The following is a 22,141-nucleotide window of genomic DNA, read 5'->3' on the forward strand; positions in this document are numbered from 1 at the left end:
ACAAACCCATTCTCCGTCCCTAATCTCGGAAGCCAACGCGGCAAGCTCTGGGGAAGGTCATGCTTAGAAATCATTAGAGATAAAGGTGAACAGAGATGAAGAATCAGGTCTCTGGGTCCAGGGAGGATGTTGATTTTGGCAAACTTATGGGTGGACATGGGCCAACAGGGAGACCAGGTCATGGCTCATTTCTTCTTGGATGAGGCAGTCAGTTGGAAAAAAGATCAGAGGGAGGGGCTGGTGGTATTTATCAGGCAGTTGGGTGAGGAGCAGGTATATAATTTAAGGAGTTCACCTCATCCTTTTGGAGAGCAGGGCAGAGAACAGGGCTAGGATTACTTGGGGCTAGGAGCAGCTGTCTCTTGCTTAGGGCTTTGAAGTTGGTCCACTTCTAGAAAACGTATGTGTGGGGGGAGGGGAGAGCGACATTTATCCCTCTGTTCAACCAAAAAGAAAAAGAGAAAACAAAGACAAACCCCCCAAACCAGAACCGGAGTTTGCTAAAGCTAAACCAAGTGTCCCCACATCCTGGATGGAGACCCCTGGCCCAGGCATCTCCCCTGGAGGCACCCACCGTGCAGCTGCACTTGGTGACTGGCCCAAACACCTACTTGTACTGTTCATCTCAGTCCATCTGTCCTGTCTGAATTCTTACTCTACAAACTTGGCTCAATGTATAAAAATTCCCATTGAAAATAATGAGAATTCGGTATCCACATGAAGTCCTAGAAAGAGATGGGAGTGTCGAGTGGGGTGGGGGCGGGGGAAGAAGACCGCCCCCCCCTCCCCAAAAAATTTCAAACAGAAAGTGCAGAAAGGTGGAGAGAAGGTTGAGTGACCGGGCTAGTCCCCGACATCTGTGTCTCGGTCCCCAATGAGCCAGAGGACGTGGAAGCTGAGTGCCAGGAGCCCGGTGCCGAGAAGGTCCCCCAGGGCTGTCAAGTACGGGATGGAGAAGTTGTCTGGGTCCAGGCCGCGGCCCCACATCCAGTGCACCATCCAGTCTGCGATGTAGAGCAGGATCAGCACCTGGAGGACAGAAGGGCCAGCCTACAGCTACCCCTCTCCAGGGGGAGCCAGAGGCCACGCGATCGTCCCATTCACTGCACCGCAAGGCTCGGCTAGCTGCAGCCAGTCCTTAAGCAAGTCAGCTCATCTCTTTGCCCCTGCAACCCCTCTCTGCTCCTCCAGCCCACAGTGACCACCTCGAACAGATGACAGAAGGAATTTGAGTTCATCGGGAAGGAAGGTGCCTCTGTTCTCCGGAGCCGCCTACATTACATTCTGCTCCCAAATTTACCCGACAAGAGGCTTGCTAATCAACATCCTACTTGTTGCAGGAATTCAGTCCTCTTGCCTCTAATTCTGGGTCATCCTATTCTCGGGTCACTCCAATTCCTGCCATGTTGGCCTCTGCGGGAGCCCAGCAGGCGGCTGGGGGGTTGGAGTTTGCTTTTCAGAGAGGGATTTGTCCTCAGAGCAGAGTGGAATAAGGACAGTGTGAGAGGCTGCTGCCGGCACAGTTGTCCGAGTAACAGTTGATTATCCCAAGCTGCCTTCCTCCTGACCCTTCCCATTCTGCTCAAAGAATGCAAGTTTATTTTAACATTAGTCCTAGCAAAATAGAGTTAGGAATAAGTCAGCTGAATACCAAGCACACAGTGCGTATCAATTCAAAAGACACTTTGGATGATCTGCTACTGTGATGTATCTGTCCCTTGCTTTTCTTCCATTACTACAGATAATTAATGATGATCTAGATTAGAACCTTGCTAGTGGGCCCAGGACCAGGGACATCAACAGCTGGAAGCTTGTGAAAAATGCAGAATCTTAGGCCTAATGCTGGATCTGCTAAATCAGAATCTGCCTTTGAACAAGATTTACAAGCACTTTTAAGTTGGCGATGCACTTGACCTAGAATACTATGGGATGTCCACAGGCCTGCATCTTCTCTATACTCTGCACAATTCCTGGCAGTTGGGCTCCCCAGATGACTGCATCTGAGCAAGAATGAAATGGTTTCTAACGGTAAAGCTCTGAAACAGTCATTTGGGAGGTTTTACTCCTGAGTGTACTTTGTAAATACTGTGGTATGCAAATTCTGCCCAAAGGGGCTTAGTTCCTGGAACCAGAGCCCACTGGGGGATCCGGAAGCCAGATGTGATATCTAAATTTAGGCAAACTGGTTGCTCTCCAGTCTTCTCTCCAAGGAAGGCAGAGGTTAACAGTTTCAGCATCCTTCACCTTCTGCCTTGCCCTGCACATAGCGGCCTTGAACTTTTGTGGCCCTGACCCTGAGTGAGGGACAGCCCCCTTGAACCCTGCCCCACCCCCATAACTTCACACCCTTGCCAGCAGCTGCAGAAGGGTCCCAAATAAAGAACATGGCCAGAGGACTTTGGGACGTGCCCCAGGAAGGGACAGGCAGCAGCTGTCTCCACATTCCAGCCTCCTGAGCAGGCCCTGGGAACATGCCGGGAGAAGGCAGCGAGGGGATCAGGAGGAACCTTTAGAGGGGATCAGGTGTCCCACCCTAGCCCTGCACCAGCTGGAGAAGAGAGGAGGTGAGCGTGGCCCCCGGCGTGTTCACAGCGGGGAATGGAGGCAGGCTCGCCCTTCCCAACATGGCCGAGGGCCGCCCTCCAGCCACAGACCCTGGGCGCCCACACCCACCCCTGCTCTGCAACATGCGCTTCACCCCAACTCGCAACAGAACGTGGCAACTGGGGTAACGGCTGTGGGGAACTGCACGTGGTTGGCCCAGACCTAGCCAAGATGTCCTGACACCCAATAATATGTGTGTTAAAAAAAAGAGTAAAATGAGAAAAATATGTATGTTTGCTTGCCTAAATGTGGAATAAGCTTGAAGAATATATAAGAGATATAGATCAACAGATCTATATATAGCAGATCCTACTACATAGCACAGGGAGCTATACTCAATATCTTATAACAAACTATAATGGAAAAGAATATGAAAAAGGATGTATATATGTATCCTTTATATCTCTATGGAGAAGGAAATGGCAACCCACTCCAGTGTTTTTGCCTGGAGAACCCCAGGGACGGGGGAACCTGATGGGCTGCCGTCTATGGGGTCGCACAGAGTCGAACACGACTGAAGTGACTTAAGCTTAACCTATATCTCTATGTATGAATCACTTTGTTGTACACCAGAAACTAACACAACAGTGTTAGTCAACTCTATTAAAAAAAAGAAAGAGAGGAACAGAGGACACCCATGAGGAAGAGAACTGGGTGCATGCCAAGAGGGGAGGAAAGATGTTTCAGTGAGGTTTCTCTATTGACCCTTTCAAAGTTTTTGAACTAACCTATTCAAAAAACAAATCTATAGAGATTGAAAATGTAATAGTAAGGATTAGATTGGCTATAAAGGGCTTGCACGAGAGCCTTGCGGTGACGGAGCTGTTCTGTGTCTTGACTTCGGTGGTGGTTCATGAGCGTAGGACTGATAGACCTGCACACGCACGAGATCGCACGGAAAACCGGTGCAATCCGAGCGGCTCTGTGCATTATACCAACACGGACTTCCTGGGTTTGGTGGTGTGCTATAATCATGCAAGATGTTCCAGCTGTGGGGAGCTGGGTGATGGGTACAGGGGCTCTCTCAGCACATTTTTTGAGGGTCAAATTCTTATGAATACATAATGATTTCAAAATAAAAAGTTGAAAAAATGTAGTAAACAGCAAGGGAGAAAACATCCTAGTATTACAGAGTAGGAAGGCTGGATGGGATCCTAGAGATTGCCTAGCACAGTGGTTTTGACACATTCTCAAGCTGTGAAATCCTCTACTCAAGTGAAATCTCCCAAGGAAGCCCAGCATGTGAGCAAAGTCACAAGGAGCTCCATGGCCAGGCCAGTGGGGGTGGCACCTGCCTGAAATTCAGCACCTCTGCTTCACTCCCCTCGATTTGCAAATGTACCACTGAGGCTCAGAGAAGTAAAACAACTCACCAAAGCCACACAGCCTCTTACGGACTGGGCTGGAACTGCGGTCTGCTCTCCTGAGCCCCCGTCCAGCGTTCACTGGCCACACGGTCCCTGGCCCTCCCCTCCCACCCCTGAGGGCGGCCCTGGCCCTCCCCTCCCACCCCTGAGGGCGGCCCTGGCCCTCCCCTCCCACCCCTGGGGGCAGCCCTGGCCCCCCCACGCCCCTGCCTGTCCGCACCTGGAGCAGAGCAGCTGTCATGTAGAAGATGATGAAGATGAGGGTGAGGGTGGTATGCCCACCCTGCATACAGCTGATGGTATAGAGGAACACCAGGTGTCCAGGGACCACGAGGAGGAAGAGCACGCGGGCCGAGCGAGAATTCACATCTAGGACCAGCGGAGAGGGGGCGTGAGGCGAGAAGGGGGCGATCTGGCGCCAGGAGGCGTTTCACAGCCAGGAGGCGCCGTGCTGCACTCCAGGGCAGCAGACGGCGGACTGAGTCTGCATCTGTCCCACGGCACCCAGCCCCCAGGGTGCCCCAGGAAAGGCCAGCCTTCCTGCCTGGGCTCCCCTTCTAGGACAGCTGGTGCACACAGCCCAACAGATGAGGAGATCCCGCATAACCGGGCTCCAGCTATTTCTTAAGTGATGATGTGAACCCAGGAGAGGAGGCGGGAACTCTGGCATTACCAGGGCTGAAGAAGGTGGTACAGGGGCTGGGGCATCGGCGGGGGGCTTGCTCCGAGTTCTCCCCTGGCGTCCCATTCATGTGGAGGAAGGTGGAGATGCGGCTGGCCTGCACGGCCACCAGATTGCCCCCAACACCTGTGGAGACACGTGAATCCTAAGCCGCGGTGGGCTTGGGAAGCGGGGAGGGCGTGACCCATCCACCAGTCCCTAGGAGAAGATGGAGACACTGAGCAGGGAGACTCCTTTCCGGGGTGTCTTCAAGGCTCCTCCCATCCTCCCAGTTACGGAGACACAGCAGTCCCCTATAGCCCCGGCAGGCAGAGAGCATGGGCAGGGACAGATGCGTAGACGCAGGGAGCCTGACTTCTCTACCCAGACAGCGTGTGCACCTGCGGTCACAAGCATAGCTCAGGGGACAAGCCCTGCCGTGATCAGTCCCTCTCCGAAGCTAGGCGGACCCAGCACCCCATGCTCAAGCGCCGGTTCCAGGAACCAATCCAAGTCTTGAACTCTCTGAGCTGGACTCTCTTGCCTGATAGAACCCTGACTGATACAAAGCCCCCAGACCCTCTGATCCAGCCCTCTCCTTTCCCCCCCTGGCAGCTGATGCTGAGACCTCACCGTTAATCACAGGTGTGAAGACAGCCATCCCTGCAAAGTTGGGGTCTGAAACCGTCTTGTCCAAGATGAGGCCTCCCACACTGCACAGACACAAAGACCACTGAAGGCTTCTGCTCTGGTCCCTGGGGTGTGGCCGCAGGTCCGTCTGGACGTGGGCAGTGAGGCGGCTCCCAGGAGTCCCTTGTCCTCCAGTCCTCGCCTCCCCTTGCCAGAACCAGTTGATGCTCCTGACATTCACCCTAGCACAGCACCCCGGGCAAGCTGGTGCTGCTGGGTCAGGCAGCCACCTTCTTCAACCACCTTCCAAGTCGGTGTGAGGAGCTGCCAGCTGCCCTGCCTGCTCGGTGTTTATTTCCCCTCTGGTAAGAAGGCTGGATTTTTCCTTGGGGAACTAGCTCTCCCAGACTTGGCCACTGTGGTCTGCGTGACCCTGCTCCAATGAGGGCGTGGCCCCAGGCCCATGCAGTCAGAGCTGCACATCTCTGAGGCCACAGTGACTGGTTCAGGGACAGTCAGTGAAATTCTATAATGGGACTTTGCAGAAGACTTTAGAGAAACAATCTCTCTCCGCCTGTTTATGGAAGCAAACCTGAAGCTGCAGACCAGCACAGAGAAAAGCAGAGCCGAGAGACGGAGAATGCTGGGGCCCGATCATCTATGTTCCTGAGCCCAGCTGTGTGTAGTCAGCTCCCTAAGCCGATGTGGTTTCTAATGAAACCCCGTCACACGGCTCCGTCACTTCCAATAGAAGCACGTGTGACTGAGCCACTATTGAAGGCATTTCTAGGGTCCGGGCCGCACTTCCTCCTTCCAGGGCTGGAGGGCGGCGGGTAGGGGCTTGAGCCTACCTGCTGATGGCCATGGCGATGATGACGGGCTCCCAGCCCGAGTACAGCACCTCCCTTGTAGCCGGGCTCCGTCGGGCCAGCATCACCCAGACGGGGAGCAGGGCCACGAAGAAGGCGCACACCAGTGGGTAGATGTACTGCCAGATTCCTGAGAGGTGGAGAGGAGACGCAGGTGAGCGCGGGCTCCCTGCTCCCAGCCTCCCCTCAGCTCAGCCTGCAAAATCCCAACAGACCAACGGTAACATCACGCTAAATGCCAGCAAATGTATCCACTCATTTGATGCTCGCTGTTAACCCGGGAGGTACACAGGGGCCAGCCCTTTCCATTCTGTAAATGAGGAAACCAAGGTGAACCCTCTTCAGACACTGAACTTATTAGGGGCAGAGACCAGATCCTAAGTTTCTTGCTTTGATCCCTGGAAAAATCCCCATCTCTTCTCTTTCATTGTACAAGCAGATTCCAGCCTTAGTTCCTTTCCTTTGCCCTTTCCCCTTCCCCCTCCATAGGACCAAGTATACTTCTAAGATACTTTCACCCCTGCTCCCACTGCCTGCATGAATCTGAGATAAGAACTCAGCCTCATCTCTGTGAGGCAGGGAATTATTACAAACTGTGTTCCAACCAAATGGTTAGGAACAGAGGAGAAATCCTTACACATGTGCGAAAGCCCTACCACATCTCCCAGTCCCACTCAGGAATCCACCCTGGTGGCATCCTCAGTGACCTCAGCCTCACCCTGCTCCAGGTAGAGTCCCCAGCTGATGCCCGAGAGCAGTGCCAAGGTGATGAGGTCACCCAGGCTGGCAGCAATGGGCGTGGCCACATTGTCTGGGTTGATGCCAATCTTGCGAGAGCCAATGATGACTCCAATCATGATCATGCCTGGGGAGGAAGGAGAGGGGCCAGGCAGGGGAAGATGAGATGACGGGGCATCCAGCAACGGAGAGGGAGACCGGAGGGGCCTGGTTTCAGACACCTCTGGGACCGCCCTGCCTCCCCCTCTGTCCCTCCCTCGCCCTCCTTACCCAGGACCAGGGAGGCAATGGAGGCCGTGGCTACGCTGCTGGCACAGAGCAGGAAGGCGTGCGGGATGCTGAAGTGGCCGTCAGGGATCCAGCCGAAGACCACGGCGGCGATGGACGCCAGGAAGCCCACAACCGTGGCCTGCACCTGGGGAGGGGAGCCGTGACTCAGGGAGCAGAGCGCTTCTCAGCTGAGGTCACAGAGCACTCAACCAGACCTCCTCCCGCCCCCAGCAGCTCCAGGAGGCAGGCAGAGCTGGCCTGTCCAGTCCTCCCAGGCGGGAATGATGTCTTTATTTATTTAGTTTCACACCAGACACCAGTACGGGGTAGTGCGCCCTGCAGGAGCCCAGGACATGTTACTGGCTGAAGGAGTGCTCCTCTGGGGCCCGGGGGAGGGTCCACAGAGCCCGAGACTTCATCCAGACACAGGCCTGGGACTCAAGGGGAAGAACTCCTGGTCCAGAAACTGTGCAGCCTCATGGGGACATGGGACAAAAGTGGTCAAGGGCCTTCAGCACTCCAAGTCTCCTCCTGATGTGGCCCGGCGGGGGGACACAAGCCTCCTGCATCACTGCAAGCAGAGAACTGACACTGAAGATCCCGGGAATCCCCCTGATCTTGGCCATTTTCCTGCGAAATCGGGAAAAACTCCTAGAGTTCCTTTGGGAGAAGGCAGCTCAGCAGGACCTTGGAGCCTCACTCGGGGGCCAGTGGGTGCTGACAGGCCTGTCACGTTCCTGCCCAGGGAGGAAGGAGGCTGAGCCCCACCGGCCTGGTCCCTGCTCTCTTACCTGAATGAGGGCCATGTTCCCAGTGATCATCCGCCAGAGCTCCTTGGGTGTGTCCATGTGCCCGATGTTGGCCTGGGAAAGGGAGGACCAGGGTCTGGAGCGGCAGGCTGGGAAAGCCTGCAGTGCTGTTCACTAGGATCATGCCTGGATCAGCAGACGGTGCACGTGCCCCGAGACCCTGGACCAGGGTGTGACCGCAGGAAGGTGAAGCAGAGTGGAGGGGCTGGATGAGAGGGAAGGCGCAAGACCGCCTTGAGCTCCTGCCTCTGGCTGGGGGGTGGCCAGGGAGCTCGTAAAGCAGCGCCCTCTTCTCCCCTCCTCTCAGGACAGAGGCCAATTCTGGGCTCTGCCCTGCTCATATGGGGCAGCTCATCCCCATACGGGTGAGAAGGACCCGATCAGTCCCTGGCTCTGAAGCCAGCTGGCCATCCAAGGGGAACAGGTCAGCTGCTGGTGCAGGACAGAGGCCATGAGAGTGTTTGGGAAGGACTGAGGTGGCTGGGAGCAGGCCAGGAGGGCAAGATGGGGAGGGCTAGGCAGGCTGCCACTTCTCTCTGCTCCCTTCTCTGGGCTCATGGCCATGCGGGGACATCCCTGCCACCTGGCTCTCCTGGCCTCCTGTGTTTTACCACTTCCTACCTCCTGCCCTGTGGCCCTGAATCTGGTTTAGTCTCCGAACATCAATGGCTGATCTAAGGTTGTGGGAGGTGGGAGTGACGAGCAGCCCCTCTTCCTCCATTCCCTTACAGAAGAGCAAGCTGCCGTGGGGGAGAGGGAGCGGGGTGGGAGGGGACTGGAAAGGCCTGGCTCTGCTCCGGCCCAGCTGCAGAGTGGGGCTGGAGATCAGAGAAGGCCCCCGGCTGTGCAGGTGAAGGGACCAGCGTGATGCTCCCCTGGCAAAGCTGCACAAACAGTCACGAGGCGGGTTGCGAAGCAGGGAGTGGGGCAAGAGTCCAGGGATGGCTGGGACCTCCAGAAACCAAGCCTGGGAACCACTCTGAGCAGGGAGCCCCTGACCAGGGGCAGGACAACCAGCCTGGGATCTCCCTGAGCCTTTCCAGCCCGGACCCACCTTGCGGACCTGAGCAGCTGAGAAAGGCCTGCAGTGACCTCTTGGCCAGGCTCTGTGGTGCCTGAGTCTCTGTGTGCCCCACTCCCTCCAGCCAGGACACTCACTGCGGTGGAAAGCCTTGATGCCAGCGTCATTTCCAGGTTTCCCTTAAGGCCCAGCAGTGCAGGCACCAGGATGAAGACCTCTGTCACCTTCTGGAATACTTCCCAGTGCTACAAGGGGGAAACAGAACCCAGGAATCTCAGGGCCCCACAGGGCTGGCATCAAAGTTGAAAGTGAAACTGAGTCCCCTGAAAGTGAGTTTATGATTAATTAATAAACTCTGCTCCGAGTTTACGATTAATGTTTCTATCCACAACTTTATTCCCTTTCTTGTCCCCGTCTGAATTCAATCCCTTTCTTGCCCCTTCTGACCTCAATCCTCTGCTAACTAAACAGCAATCAGCCAGAGTCAGATGACTAAAATTGCTGAGATCTGTGATAACATTGTTACAAGCTCAGGTTGTTTCTCCTGGGCAAGATGAGTTACCAGAGCTTTTTTGTTCTTCTTTAAATCCCCTCACTCAAAGACCAAGTGGGAGAGGCTCTGAGGCTTGTCTCCCTCGGCTTGCCTGGTGTCCTGCAGTAAGCTCTTGTTACTGCTGCTGCTAAGTCGCTTCAGTCGTGTCTGACTCTGTGTGACCCCATAGATGGCAGCCCACCAGGCTCCCCCATCCCTGGGATTCTCCAGGCAAGAACACTGGAGTGGGTTGCCATCTCCTTCTCCAATGCATGAAAGTGAAAAGTGAAAGTGAAGTCGCTCAGTCGTGTCCGACTCTTCATGACCCCATGGACTGCGGCCTACCAGGCTCCTCCATCCATGGGATTCTCCAGGCAAGAATACTGGAGTGGGGTGCCATTGCCTTATGCCCTTACTTTGCTGCAAACCTGCAATCAGAGTTTGGCTTTCTGTGCTGTGGGCACACGAGCCCTTGCTTGGTTACAGTTGGATAGTCTGGGAGCAGGGGGTTGAGAAGGAAGTGGAATCAGCAGGGAGTGAGCTGGTCAGACGCCTTTCCTCCAGGAATCCTGGAAGCAAACCAAGTCCACGATGCTCCAAACAACATAGCCCCCTTCCTGCCACCCAGAACCGGGGATGTGCAGAGGGTCTCCCCCAGTCAGGAGACCCCAGCCTGGCTCTGCTTCCTCTGGCTACTTTGTGGAGCCAGGAGAGAAGATGGTGGGGACCCATGCAGCTGAGTCACCCTGGAGCTGGCTTACACCCCAGAACTCCAGCGCAATCACCCTTCAAATCGCCTTCAGTCTAGTTTTCTTTGTGGCCTCAGCCCCGGGTGGTGTTGTCTCAGCTGTTGAGCGCTGGGCTCCACGGGGCTAAGGAGATTAGAGAGTTTGTTTGGCTTCTATCTCCAAGGGCTCTGGGCCTCAGCCACAGCTGGTCTCCTTCAGAGGAGGCTCTGAATGAAGACGGTGGCCCCCAAACCTCAGAAGGCTCGTCTGCAAGAGGCTTTTCATTCCTCCTTGGCCCTGTCACCCCAGAAAGCTCCCCCAGTCTCTTGGTTAGGAAACGGAGGGGTCCTGGTGCGGGAAGAGCACAGGCGCCGTGGATTCCAGCCCTGAGACCATCAGGCTCTGCTCTCCGACCCGGTCTTCCAGCCAGTGTCTTTTAAGTCTGCACTAAGTGCCAGGCTAAGGGCTCTCTGTACAGTTTTCATTTTACTCTATCAAAAACCTTGGTGAGGTAGGAGGTATTCTTATCCCTGTTTTGTAAAGGAGGGAACTACTGAGGTTCAGAGATCACTATATTCAGTCCTGGGAAGGAGAAATGCAGGGGCCAGGAGTGGCTATTTGAAAGCTACTTTAATTGCAACTGAAACTGAAGGCTTGCAAGAAATGCTGGGATTGAGTTACCCTTCCTGGCCCCAAGGGCAACGTGAGTTCCTTTCAGTGCTTCCTTTTCTAAGAGTGGAAACGTTGATGTTTGGCAGAAAACAACAAAATTCTGTAAAGCAAGTATCCTTTAATTAAAAAATGATAATAAAAAAAGAATGGAAAGCTTTCAGGTTTGGAGAGGGGAGGGGTCAGGCAGCCAGACGGAGATACGCAGGCTGATCAGACTACCAAGGTCAGGAAGCAAAACGCAAGGGCACTGGACTGACAGCCTTTGGTCTCCCACGTGAGACCACAAGAGTGGGCCACGTGCTCTGTCCCCAACATTGTCCCACAGAGGCCAGCAGGGGCTCCTTAGACAAGTTACAAGGCCTTGAGCTCCTGACTGTAAAACGTACACTTTAGGGGCCAGATCAGATGGTCCCCAATGGCTATTCCAGGACTGACACTCTACAGTTAATGATAAGCAAGGCTGCAAATCAAATCCACAATGAGATGTCACCTTATACTCGTTACGATGGCAACTATTAAAAAACAGAAAATAACAAGTGTTGACGAGGATGTGGGGAAATTATAAGCCTTGAGTACTGTCGATGGGAATGAAACATGGCTCAAACACTATGGGAAACAGTATGGCTGTTACTTAACAAATTAAGACGAGAACTACTATGCGATCCAGCAATCTCATTTCTGGTATATACTCAAAATAATTGAAAGCAGGGTGTCAAAGAGATATTTGCATATCCGTGTTCATAGCAACATTATTCCTAACAGCCAAGAGGTAGAAGCAACCCAAGTGTCCGTTGATGGATAAATTAATAAACAAAACATAGTCTTACATACACAAGGGAAAGTTATTCAGCCCTAAAATGGAAAGAAATCCTGTTATATGTAACAACAACACAGATGAACCTTAAGGACATTATAGTGAGTGAAACAAGCCAGTCGTAAAAAGACTAATACTATATGATTCCATTCATACGAGGTATCTAAAGCATTCAACTTCCTGGAAAGAGAAGTAGCTTGCTGGTTACCTGGGAATGGGAGGAGCGGGGAAGGGAAGTCGATGTTTAGGCGTAGAGTGTGGAGTTTTAGCTCTGTAAGATGAAAACGTTTTGGAGACCTATTTTACAACAGTGTGAATATACTTAACACCACTGAACTGCACTTTAAGAATGGTTAAGATGATAAATTTTATGTTATGTGTTTTTTTTTTTTTTTAACACAATTTAACAACAACAACAAAAAAGAGGAGCATGGAAATCAGAGGGGGCTGAGGCTGGGGGAGGCGGGCGTGGGGTCCTATAAAGGCAAGGATCTCTCTTTTCTTGTCAGAGTTCTTTTTGTGGGTATGGGGGTGTGCGTGTTGACAGTGGGGGTCCCTACCAGGACCCCAGAGGAGGGCTCCTCTCATTAGGGCTAGAGTGCACCCTTCCGGGGCTCCTGGCCTAGCCTCTCACAGTGGAAGGCATAGGAATCTTTTTAGGGAAGGTGCTCTCTTGAACACTAAGGATGGGAAAGAAACCCCCTGACCCTCAGCCACAGTTGCTGAGCTTTCAGACACCAACAGGAAGAGCCGGGAGGGAGGCGCATCCTTTCTTAGCCCTGGGGCCCCTAGAGGGGAGGCAGCCCCACGAGCCCCATGGGCCCTGGAGGAGCTCAGGCACTGTTGCTCTTGGCCAAGGCTGGTGCATACCGCTGGAGCTCCAGCTCCCAGCAGGCAGGGCCGTGCCCCGCTCTGCCCCCTTCTCCCTCACCTCAACTGGACACGTAGCTCAGAGAGCAAGCATTCCTTCTGCGACACCCCCCTCTCCCAATAAAAGTGGCTGACTGGAGGTTTTGGAAGCTTCTCTCAGAGCCCAGCCCCATATCCCCTCTTCACTGCATAACACCCACCTCTCACAGCTTCCAAGCCTCCGGTTCTGTGAAAAGCTGTGATCTGCAGGTAGGCGTATGTAAAGTATGTGTGTGTATTGGCAGGGTGAAGAAGCCCGAAAAGAAATACTCCAAGTGTATGCCAGAAATATTTTCTGGATTGTTTGTAAGGAATATTGTCTTTATGATTAAGAAAAAAAATACATATGAAGCTCAGCTAACCCCTCTAGCTGCCACTATATTATATACTAATACTTTATACATATAAATATATATATGAGGTTCTAAATATCCTCAAATCCTCGCACCCCCTCAGCACACATATACCTTCTCCTTCAGCTACACTAGGACCTAGAAGGGATGGGGCTTTAGCAGTGATTCGGACAGACAAGCAAGTAGGATGGGCACCCATGCTAACAGCCCCTGTCTTCCGGGCCTGCCAGGGGACAGTCTGGACCCTCACACCACCTGACCCCCCACCCAGCAACACCCTGAGCTGGCACTTGGTCAGAGTAGCCGGTGGCTACACACATGCTTTCTTCACCCACAAAAGCCTCTCAGGGGAGCCTCTGACATGCGTGTGTGTGTGTGTGTGTGTGTGTGTGTGTGCATGGCTCTGGGAGGGCCCGGGAAGCAGGCTGGCCCTGAGATGAGCAGTGGGTAGAGAGACAGCGGCAAGGGGCCCAGTGTGTCTCCTTCCTGCTTTGGCCTAATTCAGGCCCGTCCTGTTCCCCCTGCCTGGAAGTGTCTGACCCTGAAGTCAGACCCACGAGCCAAGCCTTTACCCACGCCTTTCTGCTCTGCTGGGGATGGAAAAGGACACGTTCCAGGAACCCCTTGGCGGGAGATGTGCATGGCACACAGGGGCAGATTTCACTGCTTCTCAGAAATGCGGCTCCTCTTCCCTTCCTTCTCTGTCTGCGGATGGTGTGTGTGGGGGGCAGTATGCGGCTCACTGGTTCCTGATAGCCTGGAGGAGGGATGAGCCTGCCGCCCCCCACAATAATCCTGACTCATCACCAAAGGTTTCACACCTCAGGGACCCTACTGCTGTCTCACCCTGGTCTGTTCCTCTTCTCTCTTCCATCTGACACCTCCTCTGGCCTCAAAGAGAGAACCAAGTGTGCCTGGAGTGTTCTGCCCTGAGCCTTCTTCCCCTCCAGGAGGAGAACAGCAGGGAAGAAAGTCACAGGCTGGAAAGGCTGGAGTCAAAGACACAAAGCTAACTCAGACCCCCAGCAGCTCTGAGAACTGCAGGAGAACATGGGAAGCTGGGCCGGAGCTGACTCTCAGGGTGAGGACCGAGTCAGCTCAGATGAGTGTAAACCCAGTCTGCACCTACGGCTCTCCCTGCCACCTGCAGGCATCCTCTAGGTGTCCAAGGAGGAGGCCCTCAGGGCAGCACCTGGGGATAGAAAGCTGGACAAAGTGTGATAAGGGAGGTGGATACCTGAAACCTGAGTGCTCCGCTCAGGAATACAGGCAGCCTTGGGGCAGGCCAGCCAGGGAGGAATGTTTCTGCTCCACCCTGCTTCCCCAAAGCCATCCTTGCCATTCACTTTGACCTTTGCAGACTCCTCTGTACACACGGAAAAGCCAGAGGAGGAGTGTTTACGGGACAGGGTGTCTCCTTTCCTCAGGATCTTCAGCACAAGAATAGTGAGGATAAAGAGCTGGGAGACTCACCTGTTTTAACACAGCTTAGAATGCCAGTGATGGAGAAGGAAATGGCAACCCACTCCAGTATTCTTGCCTGGAGAATCCCAGGGACCGAGGAACTTGGTGGTCTGCCGTGTATGGGGTTGCACAGAGTCGGGCACAACTGAAGCAACTTAGCAGCAGCAGCAGCAGAATTCCAGGGAAGGCTGGCACACCACCTCCTGCCACCCCCATCCCTCCAAGGGCTTACAGAAGAGGGGAGTGAGGTGCCCTGGGGCAGCCCAGGACTAAACCAGGAGGCTGGGCAGGGCCTCTGCAGGATGGAGGCTCCCCAGCCCAACCCCCTTCATTTCCTACACTGGGCCCAGTCCTGGTTTCCTTCCCAAATGCTTCGGGAACTTCAGCCTCGGCGGTGGGGCGGTTGCAGCAGACTGCAGTCTACTTAACCTTTTCTTACTTTTGGCCAGTAGTCAGTCCCTTATCTCACTGCAAAGGTGGCTGTACATACCTTTGGAGAGAGGGCAGATAAAAGGAGACAGAAACGGGCCTGGGGAAAAGACTGGGGCTTCTGCAGCAGTGGGGAAAATGAGGGCTTTGGACCAAGGAGACATCTGCACCGGCATGGCCCTCTGCTGAGCTGCTCTGAGACACGGGGGACACCCTACAGCCAGCTCCTCCCAAGGGCCGCTTAGAGGACTCCATCCCACTGCAGTTCAGCTTAGCTTGTGAGGGGGAAATGCAGGTGTGAATCATTAGAAACTGTCCCTCTCCTCCTGACCCCAAGATGCCAGTCACCTCTTTCACCCCCTTAGATACGGAATAAAAACCTCCCTGCGGTCCCTGATTTCTCTGCTCCTGCCATCCCTGCCGTGACTTGACTGCAGCCATCTGCAGGGCTTGCTCCAGACACGCTGCGGGAGAAGGCTGGGGGCGGGCACAAAGACAAACCAGCCACTGTCCTCCATACCAACTGGCCCTTAGCTCTGCAGTGAGCCAAGGTGCCACACCAAGGGCAAATGCTGGCCTGGCACCCTGGGCAGGCTCCAAAGATTACCTACCTGGGTTTCTCAATGTCTTAGGGTAAGGGGTAAGATGCCGGAAGTCATTTCCAGCTCTAGAATTCCCTTGAGTGTGTAAGAGAAGGGGAGGGAGTGGCCCTCTAAGAATCTTTGTTCTTGCTCATTTAGAATATAACTCCAGTTGTTCCCGATTCCAGTCTACCCTGTTTTTCAAGGAAAGACAAAGAGCAGACTCCTCCCAGAGTCTTTAACCAACTTTGGAACCATGGGTACGGTAAAGGCTATAGAGGCTTAAGGACATAGGTTCAGAGTCCGATGACCAAGGACAAGTTACTAATCCCTTTGAGCCATTGGTTGCCTAGCTACACAATGGGGACAGTTATGGTTTGAACCTCACAGGTCCACAGAAGAGTCCAACAGATGCTGCCCACTACCGTTCTTACTTTCTAGAAAATACAATAATCCCTCCCAGGTTACCATCAGACCCTGGTTCTACACCCCTTTGGAGGCATCAAACCAGAACTGGAAACCTCTGAGAATGAGAACCCAGGCCACAGGAAAGGGATGGAAGAGGTGGAGAAACTGCTACCCTGGTCTAATTTCTCCTCCTCTCTTTACCCCACTCACTGCTCTAGGAGGGGGAGCAGCTACCAGGGCGAGGAATCCAAAGCCTGCCCTCCCTGCTCCAGACTGGCATCCCAACCTCCATGAGGAATGATCCCCAAAGAGACAGGTTAAGGGAGACAGAAGGCATGATATAAACACCATCCTCAGGAGCAATCAAAGGAGCAGGGTCCCCCTAAGGTCTCAAGTCAAAGTGGTCCAGGTAGACACCATTGAAAGAACCTCCTAGAACCAACCACCCTGCTTTCTGGGACAGGGGCCTGGTAAGACTTGCCAGCAGGACTCTGTATTATCATATACATCGTTTGTAGGGCTGGCTCGGCAAAGGGGAGGGGATGCTGAAAACCACATCCTCCTGAGAGATTCCATGGCCAAGGACTCACTGGTTTGGGCAGCGGGCAGTGGGAGGCCCAAAGGGCAAAAGCCAGATCACCTCCAGCCTTCCTATTTCTCTGAGTACCTAGGACAGAGCCCAGAACTCAGTAGGAATCTGATACATGTTAATGATTAACTTAGATAAACCCAGCACTTTCAGACAGCTTTATGTGTCTTACTAAGCCTCAGAAACTTTAGCTGGAAATAAAGCTTTAAATCATCTTGGGGACCTGGAGGTCCTGGGTAAGTCCTAACCCACAATACTCTAACATAGCATATTCCTGGCTCTTAGCTTCCTGGTTCTGCCAATTCCTGTCCTTAATTCTACCTAGGAGCCTCACAAAGAGCTCTCTTTGCCCACCACAGGTTCATGAAAGACAGGTAAGGAGCAAGGAGAAGAGACAGTTCTGCCCAGGTTTGGTTATATTTTGTCCCCATATTTGTCACATAATCAGCACTTCTATGTCTTATCACGCCAACCCCCCAAATCATGTCTCAGCATGTACCCACCCCCATTCTCTAAGGAGAGCCTGCCAAGGTTACACGAAGACAAGCAACACAAAATGCCTTTAAGAACCTTCTCGCTTAATTTGAGACCCTCTTGGCAGCTGGACAAATTCCTGCCCAGCAGGGGGATGAAGAGAAGGCTTGAGACTGAGCTTTCTACTGTGAGTATCCTTGAAACCCGCAAAATAAAGGGGAAAGAAAGCCTAAAGAGAAGGCCCACGATCTAAATGTCTCCTAGTGAGCTGGGCTCAGCAGGAACGACCAGGAGGGATGGCAGGCAACAAGCTGCTCCATCTCTCCTCTTGCAAGCCTGAGCTTGGGAATCAACCCTACTTCTGTTTAAGCAATACAGCCCTGACCACCTGTCCCAGGGCTACCCGGCTTCCTCAAGGCTTCTGTAGAAAGGGACTAAAGGAAGAAGAAACCGAGGACATGATCCAAAGGGAAACAGTGTTCCAGGAAGCAGCAGCTGCTTCTGACAGGGAGGTGGAAGAAAAGCTCCAAGAGACAGTCTCCCAGGAGGAAAAGACGGCTCTAGGCTCAATGTCCAGGGCCGCCCTCCCAGCCCCTACCTGCACGATGTCCAGCACCATGCCGGCGGCCACCGTCCCGAAGCCGGCCAGGAGGAAGGGGAACAGCACCTGCAGCCCGATGGAGAAGGAGGTCTCCTTGAGCGGGGAGGGGGCGGCGGGGCCGTGGTCCGAGCTGACGTCGTCACTCTCGTTGCTCTGGCTGCCGTTCTCCAGCAGGGCATCCTCCTCCCGGAGGCCCTTGGCGTTGGCCCGAGACTCAGGCACCACCACCTCGACCTCCGCCCCATCGGGCCCCAGGAACTCCGAGGTCCCAGCCAAGGGCTCTCGGCCCGGGCCCTCCGAAGAGCAGGCTGAGGCGGTGGGACCAGTCCCGTTCAGCTGGTGGGCGTCCTTGGGCTCTGGCTTGGAGGACATGTCGCGGAGGGAGGAGGAGAAGGGGGGAACTCTCTTCTTTTTGTTTTTCCGCTCTCTCTCCCTTTCTGACTTGGGAAAGAACTTAGTCTTGGGGTGAATGCAGGCGTGGTGGCCGCGGGACCTCTTCCCGCGGCTCTCCGCTCTGATCGGGCGCTTCAGAAGCTGATCCACCGACAGGCAGCCCCATCAAGCACTGAAGCCACAAGCTGGAGGGGAGCAGGAAACTCCACACCAGATGCTGCAGCCGGCGCAAGGGGTGCAGGTGCCCGATCCAGCAGGCCAAGAAGCTTCTTGGGGGGAGCTCCTCTGGCCTCCTAACTTCTTTGGTTCTCAGCTCAGACTCCTCAGAGTCGGGGGCATCCAGAGCAGAAGAGCCCGGTCAAGTCTGGGGTGCCTCTGAGGTGGCCCTGCTTTGATGACAAGCAGCCCAAGTTCAGATCCTTCTGAAGGCAGACTTGGCCTGGGGTGGCCTCTGGCTGGGCTCCGTCAGCTGCCCACAGCTCCTCTGGCTCTGCTGGTCCCAGGGCAGCGTCAGCCCTCTTTCTCCTTTTTTCCAGAGACGTTCTTCCTTTCTGGGAAGACCCTGTATCTTCCCCAATCCCTGGTCCTCACAGTCACAAGAATCTGGATGGAACACCTTATGTGGGAAGAAGGAAGACAAGGGAATGTTACGATATGGCAGAAGACAGCTCCTACTCTGAGAATATTCCCACACGGCAGGCATAAGGAATTTGCTATTTTCCTTCCTTTTCCACTAACACCCTCCATTCCTGCCCTGCAACATCTGGATGCCCAGTAGGCACTAGTCCTGCCATCCTCCCAATAGGCAACACACTGCCCACCAGGGACCACCACCATGGTCAACAGCCATGAGATGGGCCAGCCAGGGACGGGGAAGATGCTGTGCAGGAGACCTTGGCATTGCCTTCTCAGCAATGGGGGATGGGAAGGGATGTCCTGGGGAAGATCCCTTCTTGAATGTCCATTAAGAACCCAAGGTTACTAAAATGCGGTCTCCCAGCGGGGTCTCTTCCAAATTCAGTCACAAGCTTCCTACAGCCACTTGGCTGTAGAAAGCAATAGTTTACAGTCACAAGGCAAATAAGCAGGGAGAATCTGACTACTGAATGAAGGTCCCTACACCCCTACAAACCCTAGTCCCTGAGGGAAAAAAACCAACAAACTGGTAGGACTCCCCGGGCAATGGGGCAGGCCTGCCAGACCAAGGCCAAGAGCCAGAGGCCTACCCACTCCTGCCCTTGAGAGTCAACAGTGTTACAAAAAGCTCAGACACTGACTTGGATCCCGGCCTCTGCTACTTCTCCCCCCCTGCTCTCGGCCTTGTGAGCTCTTCAGATAGGACTCGAGTATTATCTCACTTTGAAGGGAAAGACGGTAACACTGTGGTTATTATGCACAGATTTCAGTTCTCTAGGTTCGCCCTGTTCCCCAGGGTTACTGAGAGTTGGATATAATGGAATTCTTAAAAACAAAAACAAAAGAGCACCATCGGAAAAAATAAATAAAACAGAGCAAAATAAAAAACAAAAGCAGCATAAGCCAAAACGCACTTGCTCCCAAATGCATGTCTCTTTAGGGTAATGGCCCCACTTCTTCTTGCCTACAGGAATCCCCAGGCCTTGTTCCCACCCGATTCCATCCCACCAGAAGAGCTCTCACGAGTAAAAAATACGTTTAAAGAGAATTTCCCTAGGAAGGATGAATAGGTCCTTAAGTATTCCAAACACACACAATTAGTCAACTCCAGTTTGGGGAAGGGTGGATCAAACTCCAGTAACCGGCCCACAGGAATTGCTTTCTCTTTCTAGCCATTCACGTCACCAGGACTCCCTTTTCCAGTCTCCTTAAACACTGTCCTGTTAGTTCTTTCAAAAACCCTCACTAGAGATCCAGGAAGAAACCTCTGAGCAGGACAGAACCCGCGGCTCCTGTGCCAGAAAAGTTTCTGAGTCCGCTAAAACCTGACCGGCCCTCCTCCTCCCGTCTTCCTGGCAAGTTACCTAACCTGAAACGGGGCTCGTAGCGAGAGAAGCCAGCCCCTCATCCACTGCTGCCAGTAAAGAGACTTCAACCGGGCCTAGGCCCTGGGATGAAAGAGGCAAAAGTGACCCGGGATGCTCTGGGGAGGGGACTAAGCAGATGGCTTTCGTGTCCCCGAACCCAGGGATTGGGAGAAGTATCTGGGTGGCCCTCCGGCCTCTCCTCCAAACAGACTCAGCGAACGCGCGGGGTGCCAGGTCCCTCGGCCTCGCCACCCACCCCCTAGACCCAACCGCACTGACCTGCCCCTCACTCGGGAGGAAAGGGGGCGCCTGGCGACTGGCGGCGGGGGCCCGTGGTCTCGGGGGAGGCAAGGGTCCCCCTCTTCTCATCACTCCTCCTCCTCTGCAGTCCTCCTCGGCCCCCGGATGCCCCTCGCCACACACACACACACCCCAGCCTAGGCGAGCGTCCAGCCGCGGCACCCGACTTGCTACATTTCGCCTCAGCGCTGGGCGAGCGAGGCCGCCGCTCTGCTTCCACGAGGGGTAGGTGGCCCGGGCGGGCAGGACAGATCTCCGCGTCCCAGGCGGGGCGGGGGGCAGTCCGGACGGCGGGCCGTGGGGCCGAGCTCGCTCGCCCCCAATCCCTTCTTGCCCGCAGACTTGGGCCCGACTGGTTGGCTGCTAGCGGCAAACGTGATCTGGGGCAGAATGGGTGGCACCCCCATTCCATCAAAAATAGATTCCGGATGGACAGCGGCAGCCCCCAATCAGAGGCGGCGAGGGGGGCGGGCTCGGCTGCGGCCCGGCCTCGGGGGCGGGGCGCCGGGGAGGCGCAGTACGCGGGGTGACGCGCGCTGGAGGCCGCTCGCGGGTCCCTGCGCTCCCCGCGTGGTGCCGCCGCCCGGGGCCGCCACGCCGCGCCGGGATCGTCCCTCGCCCCTTAAAGGCGTGCGCCGGTGCGCGTCTACCCCTGCGTACGGAATTGTTTCCTTGTGCCTCCGGCCTTCGGCAAGACCGGGAAACCTCCCAGCGGAGCCGCCAGCTCTGACCACCGGGACTCAAACCACCCTGCCGCTGCTCTGCGCCCCGGGCTCGGTTCCCGGAGAGAACCGTCCCTACCTTGTTTGGGTACACAGCCTCTTGCCTGCTGGGGAGAAGTCACCTCTGCTCTTTCCGCCAGATGCCGCGTTCCTGCAAGCGCGTGGCTCAGCCTGAAGGAACCGGCCTTAATAAAGTCCCAGCCTTGGAAGGGCTGGAAATGGGCGGGCGGGAGGGAGGGAGGAAAAAGAGGTCAAAACCTCCGCTGTGGTCCTACACTCACCGCCCGAGGCGGGGCGGAGGGGAGCCTGGGTTCCTCTGACCCGCTGATTCTGGTGGCAGCACGGAAGGATGTATCCATCCCGGGCTAAACAAAATCCAACTTTCCCTGACGCACCTTCTGGGATCAAAGAGGGCTGTTCCCATTTCGCCTTTTGCCACTTCCTCCCTGGGGTATCTCCACCTCTCCAACGCAAACGGAGAACCAGTTCTTTTGGGGATGTTTTGGTGTACGGGGTGTGATCTCCCCCGTAAAGGAACCGCCACCCTTGGGTTTTCCCCTCTTGTCAGTGGAACCTGTGACCAGTGGTTCCTTCCTGTCATTTTCCTCCCGGAAAGTGGCTCAGGGGTGCATTCGAGCGTGACTACAGACCCCCGGATGAGTTTTGGAGTCGAGATGTGCCCGCGGAGAGAACACAGCGCTGGGTAGGAGCTTCTGGCTGCCTCTTCCTCTTTCTGAGATACCGCAACCTCCCCCCCACCCCCCAACACGCACGCACCCCAGCACACACACAGCAACAGGAGCAGGTAATTAATTCCTTTGCGCAAACCCGCACAGTCTAGTCCCTATTTCCCACTCTAGTCCTCAGGATTATTCCAGTTTAGCTGCTGGGACATTTGGCATCAGGGCCTGCAGTTTCTCATAGCACCTAGTAGAGGAAATGGCTGTGTCAAAATTGGGGTTCTAATTTGGCCAGGAACACTACATCTTTCTGCATGGATACAAAAGTAACTGCTAGACTAGGAAACATTGGGCTGCACCCAAAATGACCCGATTTTGAATAGGTGGTGTAGGGGTGGGGAGGGAATTAAGGCGGAGGTGTCTGGAGACTTTTCAGTTGAGGGCTGGAAATAATTCCTGCCCCTGCTCCATTCAACAGTCCTCTCTGTCCCCTTTTCATCTTGCCACAGCTGAGCCACCT

At 54.5% G+C, this 22,141-nt stretch overlaps 1 protein-coding gene across 1 annotated transcript; it reads right to left on the reverse strand.

The window, feature by feature from the left end:
- Window positions 1–258: 258 nt before the first annotated feature.
- SLC41A1 (solute carrier family 41 member 1) lies at window positions 259–20,574 on the reverse strand. The gene is made up of 11 exons (XM_055581755.1): window positions 20,199–20,574; window positions 17,521–18,532; window positions 9,107–9,214; window positions 7,931–8,002; window positions 7,140–7,284; window positions 6,850–6,996; window positions 6,114–6,261; window positions 5,266–5,345; window positions 4,645–4,779; window positions 4,192–4,340; window positions 259–1,029 (listed from the first exon to the last, which is right to left on the reverse strand). Exons 2-11 carry the CDS (start codon window positions 17,893–17,895, stop codon window positions 844–846), a joined length of 1,545 nt encoding a protein of 514 aa, XP_055437730.1. The 5' UTR covers window positions 17,896–18,532; window positions 20,199–20,574; the 3' UTR covers window positions 259–843.
- Between the last annotated feature and the right edge of the window lie 1,567 nt (window positions 20,575–22,141).

The sequence above is a fragment of the Bubalus kerabau genome, chromosome 5 (assembly GCF_029407905.1).
Source record: "Bubalus kerabau isolate K-KA32 ecotype Philippines breed swamp buffalo chromosome 5, PCC_UOA_SB_1v2, whole genome shotgun sequence".
Classification (NCBI taxonomy): Eukaryota; Metazoa; Chordata; class Mammalia; order Artiodactyla; family Bovidae; genus Bubalus; species Bubalus kerabau.